The sequence below is a fragment of the Syngnathus scovelli genome, chromosome 17 (genome assembly GCF_024217435.2).
Source record: "Syngnathus scovelli strain Florida chromosome 17, RoL_Ssco_1.2, whole genome shotgun sequence".
NCBI lineage: Eukaryota > Metazoa > Chordata > Actinopteri > Syngnathiformes > Syngnathidae > Syngnathus > Syngnathus scovelli.
The window spans coordinates 8,267,848-8,280,783 of record NC_090863.1 but is presented as its reverse complement, the minus strand read 5'-3'; the positions used below and the strand labels follow the sequence as shown (position 1 = coordinate 8,280,783).

The following is a 12,936-nucleotide window of genomic DNA, read 5'->3' as shown; positions in this document are numbered from 1 at the left end:
CTGACTGACCAAACACATTTTCTGCCTAGATACCACAATAATCAATTTAACGGCAGAGTTCAAATTAACACACACAGGGAAAGAAAAAAAAACAAAAAAAAACAGTGAGTACTCTAACATAAAGTCCATTCCGACCCAATCTCCATTTTGTCCATTGGTGCCAACAATCTCTAACCACACCACTGTAAAAAGATTTACTCAGCGCTGGCTCATTATCAAGACGGGGAAATGATTAGTGGAAGAGTTATGACTAATAAATCTGTTTGTTTCATTAGCGCCCTGTTTGGAAACATTTCAATTAGCTCCTTCTCATTAAGGAGAATGGAAATAGGGAAGAAGAAAGGGGCGGGAATGCGGGAAACAGCGAGGTTTTTATGGTCACGAGAGAAAGAGAGAAAAGGCAGACGAATGGTGTGTCATCAAGTCAAGTGTATTTTTATATATGTAAATAGATCCGTATGTAGATCAGTAATGATGTCACTACCTTAATGAGGTCATGATTGTAAAATACCTAATAAATACATCTCAATAGACTTTCAAATTGGAACAACGTATAAAATACGATTCTTTTTTTTATGGGATGTTTGAGGAATCCCAACGCAACATATGCTCATTTGCATAAAGCCTGAAAGATTTTGCAACAAGCTTCCACGCACAAAAGATGAGTCGGGCTACAGCCTCCAGTTGAATCGAAAGCGCTCGCTCGCTCGCTCGCACCCAAGCAAAACATCCAAATGTTTCTAATAACATCATTCTAATATCACCATATCCCGTATACACAGCACACAATAGACTTGCCTGTTTTTTTTTTTTTGTCTCATGCAGACAATGCCTCGAATGCCAAATCAACACTCACATTTCTATTTCCACTATATTTGCTTTTAAGAATAATTCTAGTATTTCTCTTTTGTTGACATCCAAGTCACAAAACATCCTCGGCAGTGACTAGTCATTATCCGAATAAATCAGAATGTCTTTGAATTCCAAACACAATACATATCTTTTGGCTTTTTTTTTTTCCCATGGCATATCAACTCCTCTTTTTTTGTGTCATTAAAATTTTAAGACTAACCTTTGGTGGCGTAACAGATGTTGTGAAGCTAACGTGTATTGGCATAATGTGCCAAAATTATTCTAGAGACGTAAAGGACATATGTCCCTACAGCCCATATTGTGTCTTTATTTGATTTTTTATTATATACGTATTTTCGAATCCCTAGTGTTGGAAAGTAAAAAAAAAAAAAGTACTTAGACTCTTGCCACAGCTTTTTAGTATCAGTAGTCTGAGCACACATTGAGTGAAAGGCCATCTGCTGAATTCATGGTTATGCTAGTCGTTCGCTCGCCTTCCACCATTCACACCTGCCAGCCTGCCAAAGTCCCCCCATGAAGACCAGAAGTGGCAAGTTCGCACACAAACACACACTTCCATGCCTGCGCTTGCAGAGCAGTAATGGCACCCATACAAGCGTAACTGGTGTGATTTGTCAGAGCCACGCGACATCTGAGGTGCTTTCCACACTTTCTCATGTTTCCCCTCATGGTGTAACAATAGCCTAAAAGCAAAGCGAAGTAGCTACCGTATTTTCCGGACGATAATGCGCACCTAAAAACCTCAAATTTTCTCAAAAGCCGACAGTGCGCCTTATAGTCCAGTGCGCCTTATATATGAACCAAATTCTAAATTTAAACTGGCCCGAAGCATTGTGTCATAAAATCAATCATAAGTGGCCCGCTGAAGACTATAAATCATGAATCAAAAAGACTATGGATCATTATTTTGTGATTATAAAGTAATTTGTTGCATCTGAAGTTAAAATAAAAAAGATAAAATGGAGAATGACTTGATTTGGATTAAAAATCTGACATGATGCAACCTGGCCTGTTTACTGCAGTCACAAACACCAATATCACCCTTCTTATTCATACAACAATAACAATAAAACATTATTAACATTATTGATATATTGTTATTGTTTTCACTATTTCAAGTTATTATATTGTGATTGCATTATAGTCCGGTGCGCCTTATAAATGGAAAAGTTTTAAAATGGGCCATTCATTGAAGGTGCGCCTTATAGTCCAGTGCGCCTTATAGTCCGGAAAATACGGTATTCCTATTTATTCTTGGAGAAGTTCCAATGAGGAAGAAAAAATGCAAATGAATGGAAAAGAGGGCCTAGAAAGAAAAAAAAGAACACATGAAATCACAATTAAATTATTTTTTCCAAAATTGTTCAGCTCCAATTCCTTTCCCTCTATTGCAGCTGAGCTCTTCTGCCGCTGCTCTCGGCTTCCAGACGCAGCTTTGATCTTCGCCCCGACATAAAACACACAACTCAAAGCCTCACCTAATACACAACGGCGCACAACTTTTGACAGCCGCACAGATGCTATTTAATCGAGAGCGGTAATCAACACCGCTTCCTTCTCGCTGCGTCTAAATAGGGGGGGAGATGCAGGGAGACAGCGACAGCGACCTCAAATTGATGTCAGCACATCGACCTTCCTGTAAAACTCACTTAACACCTCCCGGCCTGTGAGAGCTTATTAGTATGAGGGTGCGTGTCACGGCACGTGTGTACAAAACGTGCTGCTTTTAACATGTTTTACGGCTCATGTGCACAAACTCATAATTCCCTTTTCGATAATAAAAAAAAAAAAAAAAACGACGATGTGCTTTTTATCTGTGAAATGAGTGTGAGTCTTGGCCTGATTACATTGCTCCGCCTGATCAACAATCACCTCAATCAATACTAATGATTTTAGTGTGTGTTCATTAGTGTGTGTCCGTGTGTGTGCTGGTGCATAGGTGCGTGTTGATCTCAACCTGTTGTTAATCTAGTCGGTACTGATAAAGGTTGAGATTGTTGAGATTACCCTTGAGCAAGGCACCCCCGCCCCCCCCCCCCCCCCCTTTTGCCTTTGGCCTCGTTAACTGCCTGTCTGTGTGTGATTTGGTTTCTGTGTAGTGTGAAGCACAAAATATACAGCAGAGTGTAAATTGAATTTTCCCCTTGAGGGATTATAATGAGTATGATAAATAAATAAAAAAAAATGCAGGACGCAAAATCACATACACAATGTGCAAGCTATTAAGTAAAGTTAATGTGGCCACTGTGTGAACATATTTTCCATGTTGTTGAGTGTAAGAAACGAAAAATCTATTTGCTCTTATGAATGTTTAGAAATCCTTTTGGTGCTGTTTTCCTTGCCCTGATGTTTATCTGTCGGTCAAATACAAGATGGAATACAAATATGAGTACAAACACGGCTTCTTTTTTTTTTAATATATATATTTTTCCCCCCCAAAAAGGCCATGTTAGCTATTTCAGTCAGTCAGAGACTGAGATTTGAAGTTCAGTCAGTGCTATTCTTGACCGAGTTTGCTTGTCTCTGTAATAATATTGTAGCACCGACTTTTTGCTAATTTTCTTTTGTAAATAATCAAACAAAACAACCTTTTGTCCTCCTTTGCACACACGTCTCCCCTTTTTCCTTCAGTCCTCCCCCAAGAGTCTAATTCAGTTCCTTTCATCTTCTCAACTCTGCATTGTATTATTCAACTTCTTTTCTCCATCCCCTGTGTGGCCTTCCGGTATTAACCTTGAAAGGAGGCGCCTCTGTGGTCTTCACAGAAAGACTAACACGGCTTTTAGTTGGACTTAAATGTCAAAAGTTGGATGCGCCCAGCAGTAGCGTAATCCCTCGGTATTAAATATAAAAAACACCAAAGGGGCTACTGTAGTTATTACGTCCTTGTTATCAGACAGGATCAAGTACACGAGCCGTCCTCACCTTCCGCTAACCACGAAGCACGTCACCAAGAAGATGAGAAGAACGACGCCACCTGCGACAGATATGGCCAGGATGGTGGTCTGGTTGGGGTCTCCGATAGCAAAGACGTCTGTGGGGAGTGGACAGAGGGAGCGTGGCAGATTTAATAAAAGCAGCGGGAGCAAGAGCAAATAGATAAATATAAAAAGACAGCAGCGTTGAGATAAAAGCGAGCCAGGGAGCGAGGGAGCTCGATGGAATAGTAAGCAATGTTCCTGATGAAAAGCACTTGCGAGGAGGCGCTGAGAGAAGATGTGAATTCCCACTCGGGCTGGCGCTGTCCAATGTTGCATATAACAAGACTGCCGGACAGAACTTTCCGGACCCATTGATTTTTCTTTTTTCGATCGAGCAATTAATCAAAACAAATATCCAGTTCATCTGCCTCAGCTAAGCACTAGCTCATCAGTGCATGAAAGCATCTGTCGGTGAATTAATTCCCTCAAGTTAGCGATCTGGCGCATTAAGACTAAGTCTTTCGTAATCAACAATAAATTTGTTATTAAAATTGATTGACAGTGAAGGGCATTGGGCATAATATTAGGAACACGTGCATGATATAATACGACACTGGAAGTTTTTCCAACATGGTACCACAAGTACCTGTATTAAGCCCCCTTAACTTTTAATTAACATCTAGGTTGGAATGTATAAAACAAATTTTCTGGGGGAAATATCGAAATTAGTATGTCATATCTTCAATGACAAATAGCCCTATATTTCTGAATTCCAAGAAATTTCTCAAATCCAGGAAAAACATGATAAATGGCATCACTTTTAGCATAGGCTTCTTTAAAGCATATTTATTGATTATTCAATGATTAGTAGGCTAATGTGTTTCCACTGTATGCCGCCTGATCTATATCCACACTGCTTTACATGAAGAGATTTATGAAGTCTTTATGCCCGGCCATCTGAGAATCAATGTGCACTTTGAAGAGCAGATTATAGGGCCTTCTATTGCAAGAAAATCGTTTGACCGTGATAAAGGGACGATACATGTAAATGACGGCTGACGAAGCAGAAAGTTAGGCAGGAAGAAATTGGTACCCTTTCGTTGAAGGATTAAATAACTAAAAGTATTTGAAACCCACACGTGTTAATAAATACATTTTTTTGTGATTATTTATCAATGAAAACCTGACATTGAGAATATATTTGGCGATTAGAAGCATTTTTTGAAAACGTATTTATTTTAAGAAAAACTAGCTTGATATTTCGTCGCTAACCAACGCCACGTTTTAATCTAATAAATCTTTTTGTATACTTCAATGACAGGAGAAGTGAAGAAGCCATTTCAATGAAAAGTGAGCTATTTAATAACCATCCGCCGTATTGATTTTTAAACTCCAGTAGGGACAAATCACCCCCACGGAGATAGAATCGAGCCGCAATGTTTGCAGCTTTGTCCTCCTTGCCCAGCAGCTCTTAGAATTCAGACACAAGACTCTCAATTATCATTATTATATTCCAATTATGTTCCTAGATCTGAGATGATAGCTAGGTTGCGTTAAATTGAAAATCTATACCTTCATGGCTGGTTTCCAGTTCAATTTCTCCACCATAGCTCCCATATCCACCGTCGGTTCGAGCCCTGACCCTGAACACGTAGGTGGTACCCGGTTTAAGGCCGTCCACTGTCATCATATTGGAGCGTGTTTTCAAAACAGTGTAGTTCTGCTCCCGCTGGTTCTGAAGTGGAGATAATAAAAAGGGAAGCAAATAATTCAAGAATATTTTGAGCAGATAAAAGCCATTGAGTAGATCGCAGACCTCCTCCAAGGCAAAAAAAAAAAAAAAATTCGCTAACACATCCAGTCCTGTAGATGGCAGTAATGTGCAGTACATTTGTTGCCACACTGATTTGGTAGATCCTTACTTCATGTTGACTTTAACAACAATAATAAAAAGCAAATTGCTTAGGGTGTTTCTTTGATCAGCCGATAACTTTATGCAAATTTTATGATGTTATTTCACAAATAGCCCGACAGCAAAGAAGTAGCTCCTCGTATGTGTGTGTGTGTGTGTGTGTGTGTGTGTGTGTGTGTGTGTGTGTGTGTGTGTGTGTGTGGGGGTGTGTGTGTGTATGGAGGACTAAAGTGTCAGTTAGCTGGAACCCTGCAGACACGCAGCTCATTCTCTAATGGAAGACACTCCTTAGCATGGATTAAGACTATTTCATTACTAATGCATGCCAGCGCACAAGCACTACGATTTAATTTCATCACCTTGACGATGTTTTACGAGGTTTGTCCAACAGATGTGTGAGTAATTGACATGCTGGGAGCTGTTGGAGAGGAGCAAGTCCGACATGCCCTCAAGCTAAAACACACAGCCGATAAGTCAATAGGAGAGGAGCATGTTTAGTTTCACAAATCCCACCACCATCGGCACAGAGCTGACAACTAGCACATGCGGTAAGCGCTAATAAGCAAGTAAAACGGGAGTACTAAACACAGATCAGATTCTGAAACTGAGGTCCAGCTTGTCTTTAAATTTGACCAAATGTTCACCATTGAGAAAAGAAACATGAAAGCTGAAGTCATGCCAATGGTAAACTGGTGGGGCACCTTCAAAAATGAGTTCTCGCTCACCTTCTCATAGTAGATGACCTCATACTCCACTATTACACCTTTGGGTCTTTGTGGGCCTTGCCAGGCCAAGGTCACGCTGTCCTTGCTGCGCCTTTCCTTCAACACAACGCTCACTGCAGGAAAAGGAAGACGGATAGAACGGATGAAGGTGTTTGTAGTCTGTAATCTGTTTCTTACGCACTGGCGGAGCTAGAAGGGGGGTTGTGGGGGGCACTGGGCAATATGCTTGCAGGTGCCAACCACCAACCGGTGGATACAAATGAGTGACTCGCTCACCTGTTTGTGACGTGGTAATATTCATCACCGCCCTTCCTTTCGGCGTGGGACTTAACTCCGACACGCCGTTTTGGCTCTCGATAATAAAACTGTAGTTGGAGTCCGGCTGAAGGTCGGTGATGGCGACAGTGGCTGAAGAGAGGCCAAATTGTCGGGGCACAAAATGGACGCTGCTCCCGCAGGGCACGCACTGTTTGCCTTCGCCAGAGCACTTTCTGCAATAAAGGCTGTAAGTGATGTCGCCTCGTCCGCCTGTGTCTCTTGGGGACGACCACTCCAAAGTGACGCAGGTCTCGTTCACTGTGGAGATCGGGTTTTCCGGACCAGATGGGGGACCTGGGTAGAGAATAATCGAAAGGTTGCTAACCAAAGAATAAAATATTACAGCCACGACTCAGCTGGCTCTTGCTGATTTGTGGGTTTGCGCCACACCAAGGACTATAAATAATCCACATGATGACCATTTGATCCATAGAAAGTGCCAAGAGAGTCAATTTCTTACAAGTCGGGTATATCTTTTGATTTAGAAGACTTCATATTATTCTCAACAGCTTACAATGTGAATTTATGACACTTGGCAAAGTCCGCCGAGTGGTGCCGCAATCACTCTGAAAGGTTGACACGTCATTTTAGTGAGTAATATTTTCACATTTGAGTTGAACTGTTTGGTGTCACATTCCCACATAGCGCCGCTTGTCATTTCATTATGTATGCTAATAATCACCTACAATCTGACGCCGCATTTCTTAGTGACTAGTAGGTGTTTGTGAGTCACATATGAGTGCCAAAACAAATATATTCATTTAAAGCAAAGTTTGAGATTGTATATCAAAGCATCCTGTGATTAACCAGTTGCGAAAACACACAAGAAAGCAAGCTGCTGTTGAGAAGACGTACTCGCAGGTACCACTGATATCTTGATGTACGATCCAGGAAAAGCCGTGCAATTTAAAAGCCCATTGAGCTCCACAAAAGCAAGCGCAGCAATTTATCACTCACAGGACACAACATTAGGTACTCTAATGAGATCCTGTATAGTATAAATCATGTTCGGTTAGGATTAAAGTTGCTAAGGCTCATTATGTTTATTCATTTAAAAAAAAAAAATCGATTTAGTTGTATGTGTTTCTGCTATTTTGGTTACGCTCTTAAATTATGAGAGAGAGGTCAAATATTTTAACCATATCTCCAGTATGATGCAGTGTAATTCAACACCACTGCAAAAAGTTTATGGAAGTCGATTCAAACTCTCATGGTGGAGCATCAGTAGATCGCTTTTTTTGGGCACGTGACAAGTCCAGTGAGTATGGCTGCACTTAAAGTGCTGAAGTTAATTCAAGCATATAAAAATGAAAGTGCAGACAGTCTGATGACATGTCATCTAGTCATGGCTGAGTACAGAGCCCTGGGGAACCCCGGCACAGCCTGGGTCTTTCCTGATTAGCCTTCCCAGTGGTCTCAGGGACATGAGTGGGGGACGTAAGTGTCGCAGAGCTCAGTGACTGTGATTGGAGACCACGCGGGGCGGATAATTGGAGCTGTCTGAAAAGAAATCTGTCAGAAGAGCGTACTGATTTATCCTACTAATTCTGTCATTTTCTTTTCTGCATCCCCCACTTCTCTCGACCACGCATTGCCGTCCATCATCATCATTTGAAATCACGTGCCTGTGTTGGACCTCTGCAATTCCTTTCAGTTCTATTCCTTCCCCCCTTTCTTAAGTGTCATTCCACATGTCTCCCTTTGACTTACTATGTGCTCACCTTTTCTCCTTGTTTGATCCATTTCTCTCCTTCTCCCATTTAGGGGAGCATCCATATTTGAACGAGGCATTAGTCATTTCCAGCTGATAACACCTGTCACATCTCACCTGCTACAACGATTAATGAGTGTAATCTACCATAACCTGATAATGGCTCTGCACTTTTGTGTGTGTGTGCACGCACACTCTGGGGTGTTTCCGTGTGGAAGGTTCGTGCTCTTCTTCTCCTCTCGCAGTTATCGTGTCACCGTCCTTTCCCGCTTCCAACATCCTTCCGTCTATCTCAATCCATCGCTTTGCTTGTAGTCTTGGCTCCTCATTCGCTCCTCCGTGCTCATCGGAGAGAATTAAATCCCTTTGGCAGTGTGTGTGTGCGAGTGTGTGAGAGGGAAAGGTCAAGAAATTTCTGACGTGCTTGTGATAAGAGTATCAGCTTCATGTGTTCTCACGGCACGGTGACCTACAAGCACTCGGCTAATACGCATGGATGCATGCGTGCTTCATGTGTGCGTCAGGTGTGTTGAACGGGCAAAGCCCAAGGAAAAGGGAAACGGCACGCATGGCTTGATGGAGAAACATAAAATTGGAAAGCTGTCATGCATTGTAAATCCTTACAAGAACGCATCACAAACTAATTAAATTTAACGTCATCCAATAGTTATAAGTTAAAGCCGTAGTTTGGTGCAGCACGCTATGAAATTAACTTCCGTCTGCGTGTGTTTATTTGGCTAATATTTCGGCGTAAGGTTCACTCACGTGTGCACGCCATGGAGCGTGGATCGCTGTCGGCTCGGTGAAAGCCTTTCTCGCAAATGCACTCTGTGGCTTGCTCCTGAGGGGACGAGCTGTGTGGAGGACATTTGTTGCAGTAGGCGTCGGTGGCCGAGGCTTTGTAGGTTCCGGGTCTGCAAGCTGTGTCGAGAAAAAAAAAACGTTAATAACCGCGAAAGGCACAAGTGATATTTATTAAGCGTTATTCGCAGACATGTTTTTTTTCTACATATAAGCTGATTTACTAGAATATCTGCGACGCACAAAAAAGAAAAGCCAAACCAAAAAGAACTAAAACTAGAAGAACAGCAGAGGCAGAAAGTGATGCATCATACGATGTGTCGTGCAGCACCCATGGCAACGAACACCAAAACAAGTCTGATTTAATGCATTGTGGCATTCGGTCTACGTGAGATCTTTTCGCGTCAGGCGGGCAGACCGCGGGGTCGTACTGTAACAAAACAGCCAAACAGCATCTCAACTGTCACGAGTCTCGGATAAGCGTCGGCTCTTCAGGCTAGCTGCCGGCGAGGCACAAATACGCAGCCGCAGTGACTTTGGCAGGGATAGAACATGACTATTTTTTGGCTCGGGCTGCATAGTTGTCATTTTGTGGAATAAAATTGTGCACTTTGGATTCAAGGCATTTTGCTTTTTGGTAAGCTTACGAGTAATGCAAATGATCAGACTTTCAGAATTTGTAGATCGATGAATCATGTCAGTGATTGGATCGGCAAAATAAGACTTTACAGCAAACACTCTTGGTCACTTGCTCTCATCGTTACAAATACAACAACAAAATCATTTGATATAATTCCATTTTTATTATATAATTATTTATAAACATCAATTTTTTTGAGGGGGGTTGCCTTTTGGTGACAATATTTAGGGTCTACTTTTCGCCAATTAATTTAAATGATTGTCAACTATATGCAATTTTTTTTTTACCATCTTCTGAATCGGAGTAGTGATCGTTTTTGATCATCTCCAAAATGATGATAGCGTAAATCCTTTTTTTTTTTTTTTAAATACATTCATAGTACTTATATTCAGATGCTTTTCAACCCAATCTTCCCTGTTGTATTTCGTAATACAGTCCACCAAACACCATGTAATGAAAACGATCATATCCCCCATGAGTGTTCTTCTGCATATTTGTCTGCAGAATAGCAGAATAACTTGAATCATGAGAATCCACCTGGCACTGATTGTATGTTGGTGTGCCCGACCGACACTTGTGTGTTAAGTATGCTGTTAATGTGTATGTGTCTGTGTGCGCCGGCTGATTGCTTGTGACGCTGGTGAAGGTCACGGATTTAATCAAGGTACAAAACCACTCATTCCAGGAAAGCTGTTGATTATCACACTAATGTGCATCTCCCTCACACGTACACACACACACACACGACATATATGCAAGGCAATAGTAGTTAACCTGCAGAGAGAGCGATGGAAATGTGGCCTAAAAGCAGTGTGATTTCTCAAAGTGGAACTAAGTTCTTCCACCTGGATGCTGTGCTCGCTGGTGAACAGAATTTATTTTTAGGCAAAACATTCATCATATTGGGAGCAAGGTCCACCAGCGCAATTCCCCCAAGACTCCCATAGAATGCTTGAACAGGAGACGTGTTTGTATCAAAAAAAAAAAAAAAGGTGGGAAAAACAAAAGTAAAAGCAAGGTAAGGAGAAGGAAGGACAGGAAGGGTTTATTCTCAAAGGGAGGATTCTTTGGCCTCTTTCCACCTTGCCTTCACCTTCCAAGATAATGGGTGCCCATGTGTGTTTGTGTGTGTTTGGCCGGGCTGTAGAAGTAGGGTGGGCTAGCGAGTATTCTCCAGGGGCATCTCATCCGGAGCGTCCTTGCTCTTGCCAGGCCTGGCATTCCAACAACTGCTTGATCAAAGTCTGTGTAAAAAAACTTGGCGTCTTCGAGTATAGCACGTTGCTCTCCCAATCTATTTTTTTTTTTTTTTTGCCTCGCTGCTGTAGCTCATCCCGCTTTATGTCTCTTACACAGTACCTCTTCTTTCTTCTGACGCCCTCTTTTGCCCTCATGGGATATTCTACCAGACGGAGTTCCCTTATGATTTATGCCTCGCCACAGATAAGAAAAGACAGTCGCACAAGCTCAACTTTACACAGAAAAGAGTCCCACTCGAGACGAGATGTTAAACTTGAAAGAAAACGAAGCTGTGGAACGCCACATTTGAATTACCGTAAATTTCGGATTATAAGCCGCGACTTTTTCCGCAAATTTTGAACCCGGAATCACGAGTTTTAGTTGATCTGGTTTATAGTCCAGTGCGGCTTATAGTCCAAAACTTACGGTACCTAATGGGATATAGTAAATCTACAGTAATGGGTACATTGAGTCATTAGTGAAGCTAGTGGTATCGAAGTCTTTTGATTGGTTAATACTATCAAGCAGAGATCCGCCAACCGCTGTGTTGCGGCACATTTAGTGCGCTGTGAGAGTTTATAAGTGGCAGGGGAAATCCAATTCCACTTAATTGGTCCGAAAAGTATCATTTAGTTAATACTAATACTTATTGTTGCTAATCAAGCTATGCTAAAATGCTCTTCTGCTATATGGCAGAAGGTACAATTAAATCTACCATTTGTAAGTAAATTGAGACTCAAATTATTATAGCAGTATATAGCTTAATTTTTTTAAGAGCATTTTGTTTGGTGGTTTGTCAGGAGATGTAAAATATATCTTGGCTCAATAACATTTGGGAAACACTTGAGATTGATAGATTGATCTAGCTAGCTAACCCGCTTGCTATCGCCGCAGTGTTTAGCACGTCTGCCTCACAATGGAAATTTACTACTTTGTGGCTAATTAGCATATCACCCATCTGACAAGCTATTGTGCCAGTAAATGCACAATGATTTTCTTTTTTGTGAAGTCAAGGGCTGAGCGAGGATGCGGCAGCTTGAGTATGTTTCTTCTAACGACAAAGAATGGCCTCAGATCCAGTGTCTTATTAAATATTTAGCTGGTCACCAGAGAGACTCTCTGTATTTATGCCAATCGATAGCTCTTAGATATGATGTAGTAGAGCTAATCAGGAGGGCACGAACGCTCGGAGTGAGGCGAGAACAGCCCGTCCATCTCTTCTGGTATCATACAAGAGTGTGAACAGTTAGAAAAATAACAATTATTTTTAATTTCTCCAGGGTTGCCCCCACATGTTTTTCTTTCCCTCTCAGACATTACAAAATAATCATGTTAGCTTCACTGAAGTCTCTAAATTGTCATTAGGTGTCAATGTGTTACTAGCTTGGTAGCAAAAGCGACATTTTTTTGTTGTAAATTGTGACTTGAACTTAGATGAAACCAGAGTGCATTTGTCAAAGCTCCAGAAACACAATTTCTTTGAAAGTTTAAATTTGCTCTGTGTCGGGGGACATCTGGAGGTGGTTAAAACCAGCAGAATGTTGTTAACGCTGAAGCCATATTAGTTGGAAAAAAGGTGATGAAATGTCAGTTTTTGCTTTTTCCGCTGCGCCCGAGTTTTTATTGCTTTTGCTTGATAAATGACGGTAAACGTTATTAACTTGCTATCACGGGCTTTAGCTGCAAGTCACTTCACTTTATTAGCTCAAGTTGAGTGTGGATGCGGAACCCGGATCATTTTAATTATTGTCTTTTCAATATGATTGTCGGTTATTCATATTTATTCTCGGTTTTAT

At 41.4% G+C, this 12,936-nt stretch overlaps 1 protein-coding gene across 1 annotated transcript in view; it reads right to left on the bottom strand.

Moving 5' to 3' along the window:
• The window catches only part of epha4b (eph receptor A4b), a 58,083-nt gene that overhangs the window by 17,657 nt on the left and 27,490 nt on the right, over window positions 1-12,936 (bottom strand). Inside the window, exons 6-10 of the mRNA XM_049747701.2 lie at window positions 9,226-9,381; window positions 6,708-7,043; window positions 6,432-6,544; window positions 5,367-5,529; window positions 3,799-3,907 (exon numbers count right to left, since the gene is read on the bottom strand). Of these exons, the coding sequence (XP_049603658.1) occupies window positions 3,799-3,907; window positions 5,367-5,529; window positions 6,432-6,544; window positions 6,708-7,043; window positions 9,226-9,381 (877 nt within the window). The remainder of the gene's footprint in view (window positions 1-3,798; window positions 3,908-5,366; window positions 5,530-6,431; window positions 6,545-6,707; window positions 7,044-9,225; window positions 9,382-12,936) is intronic.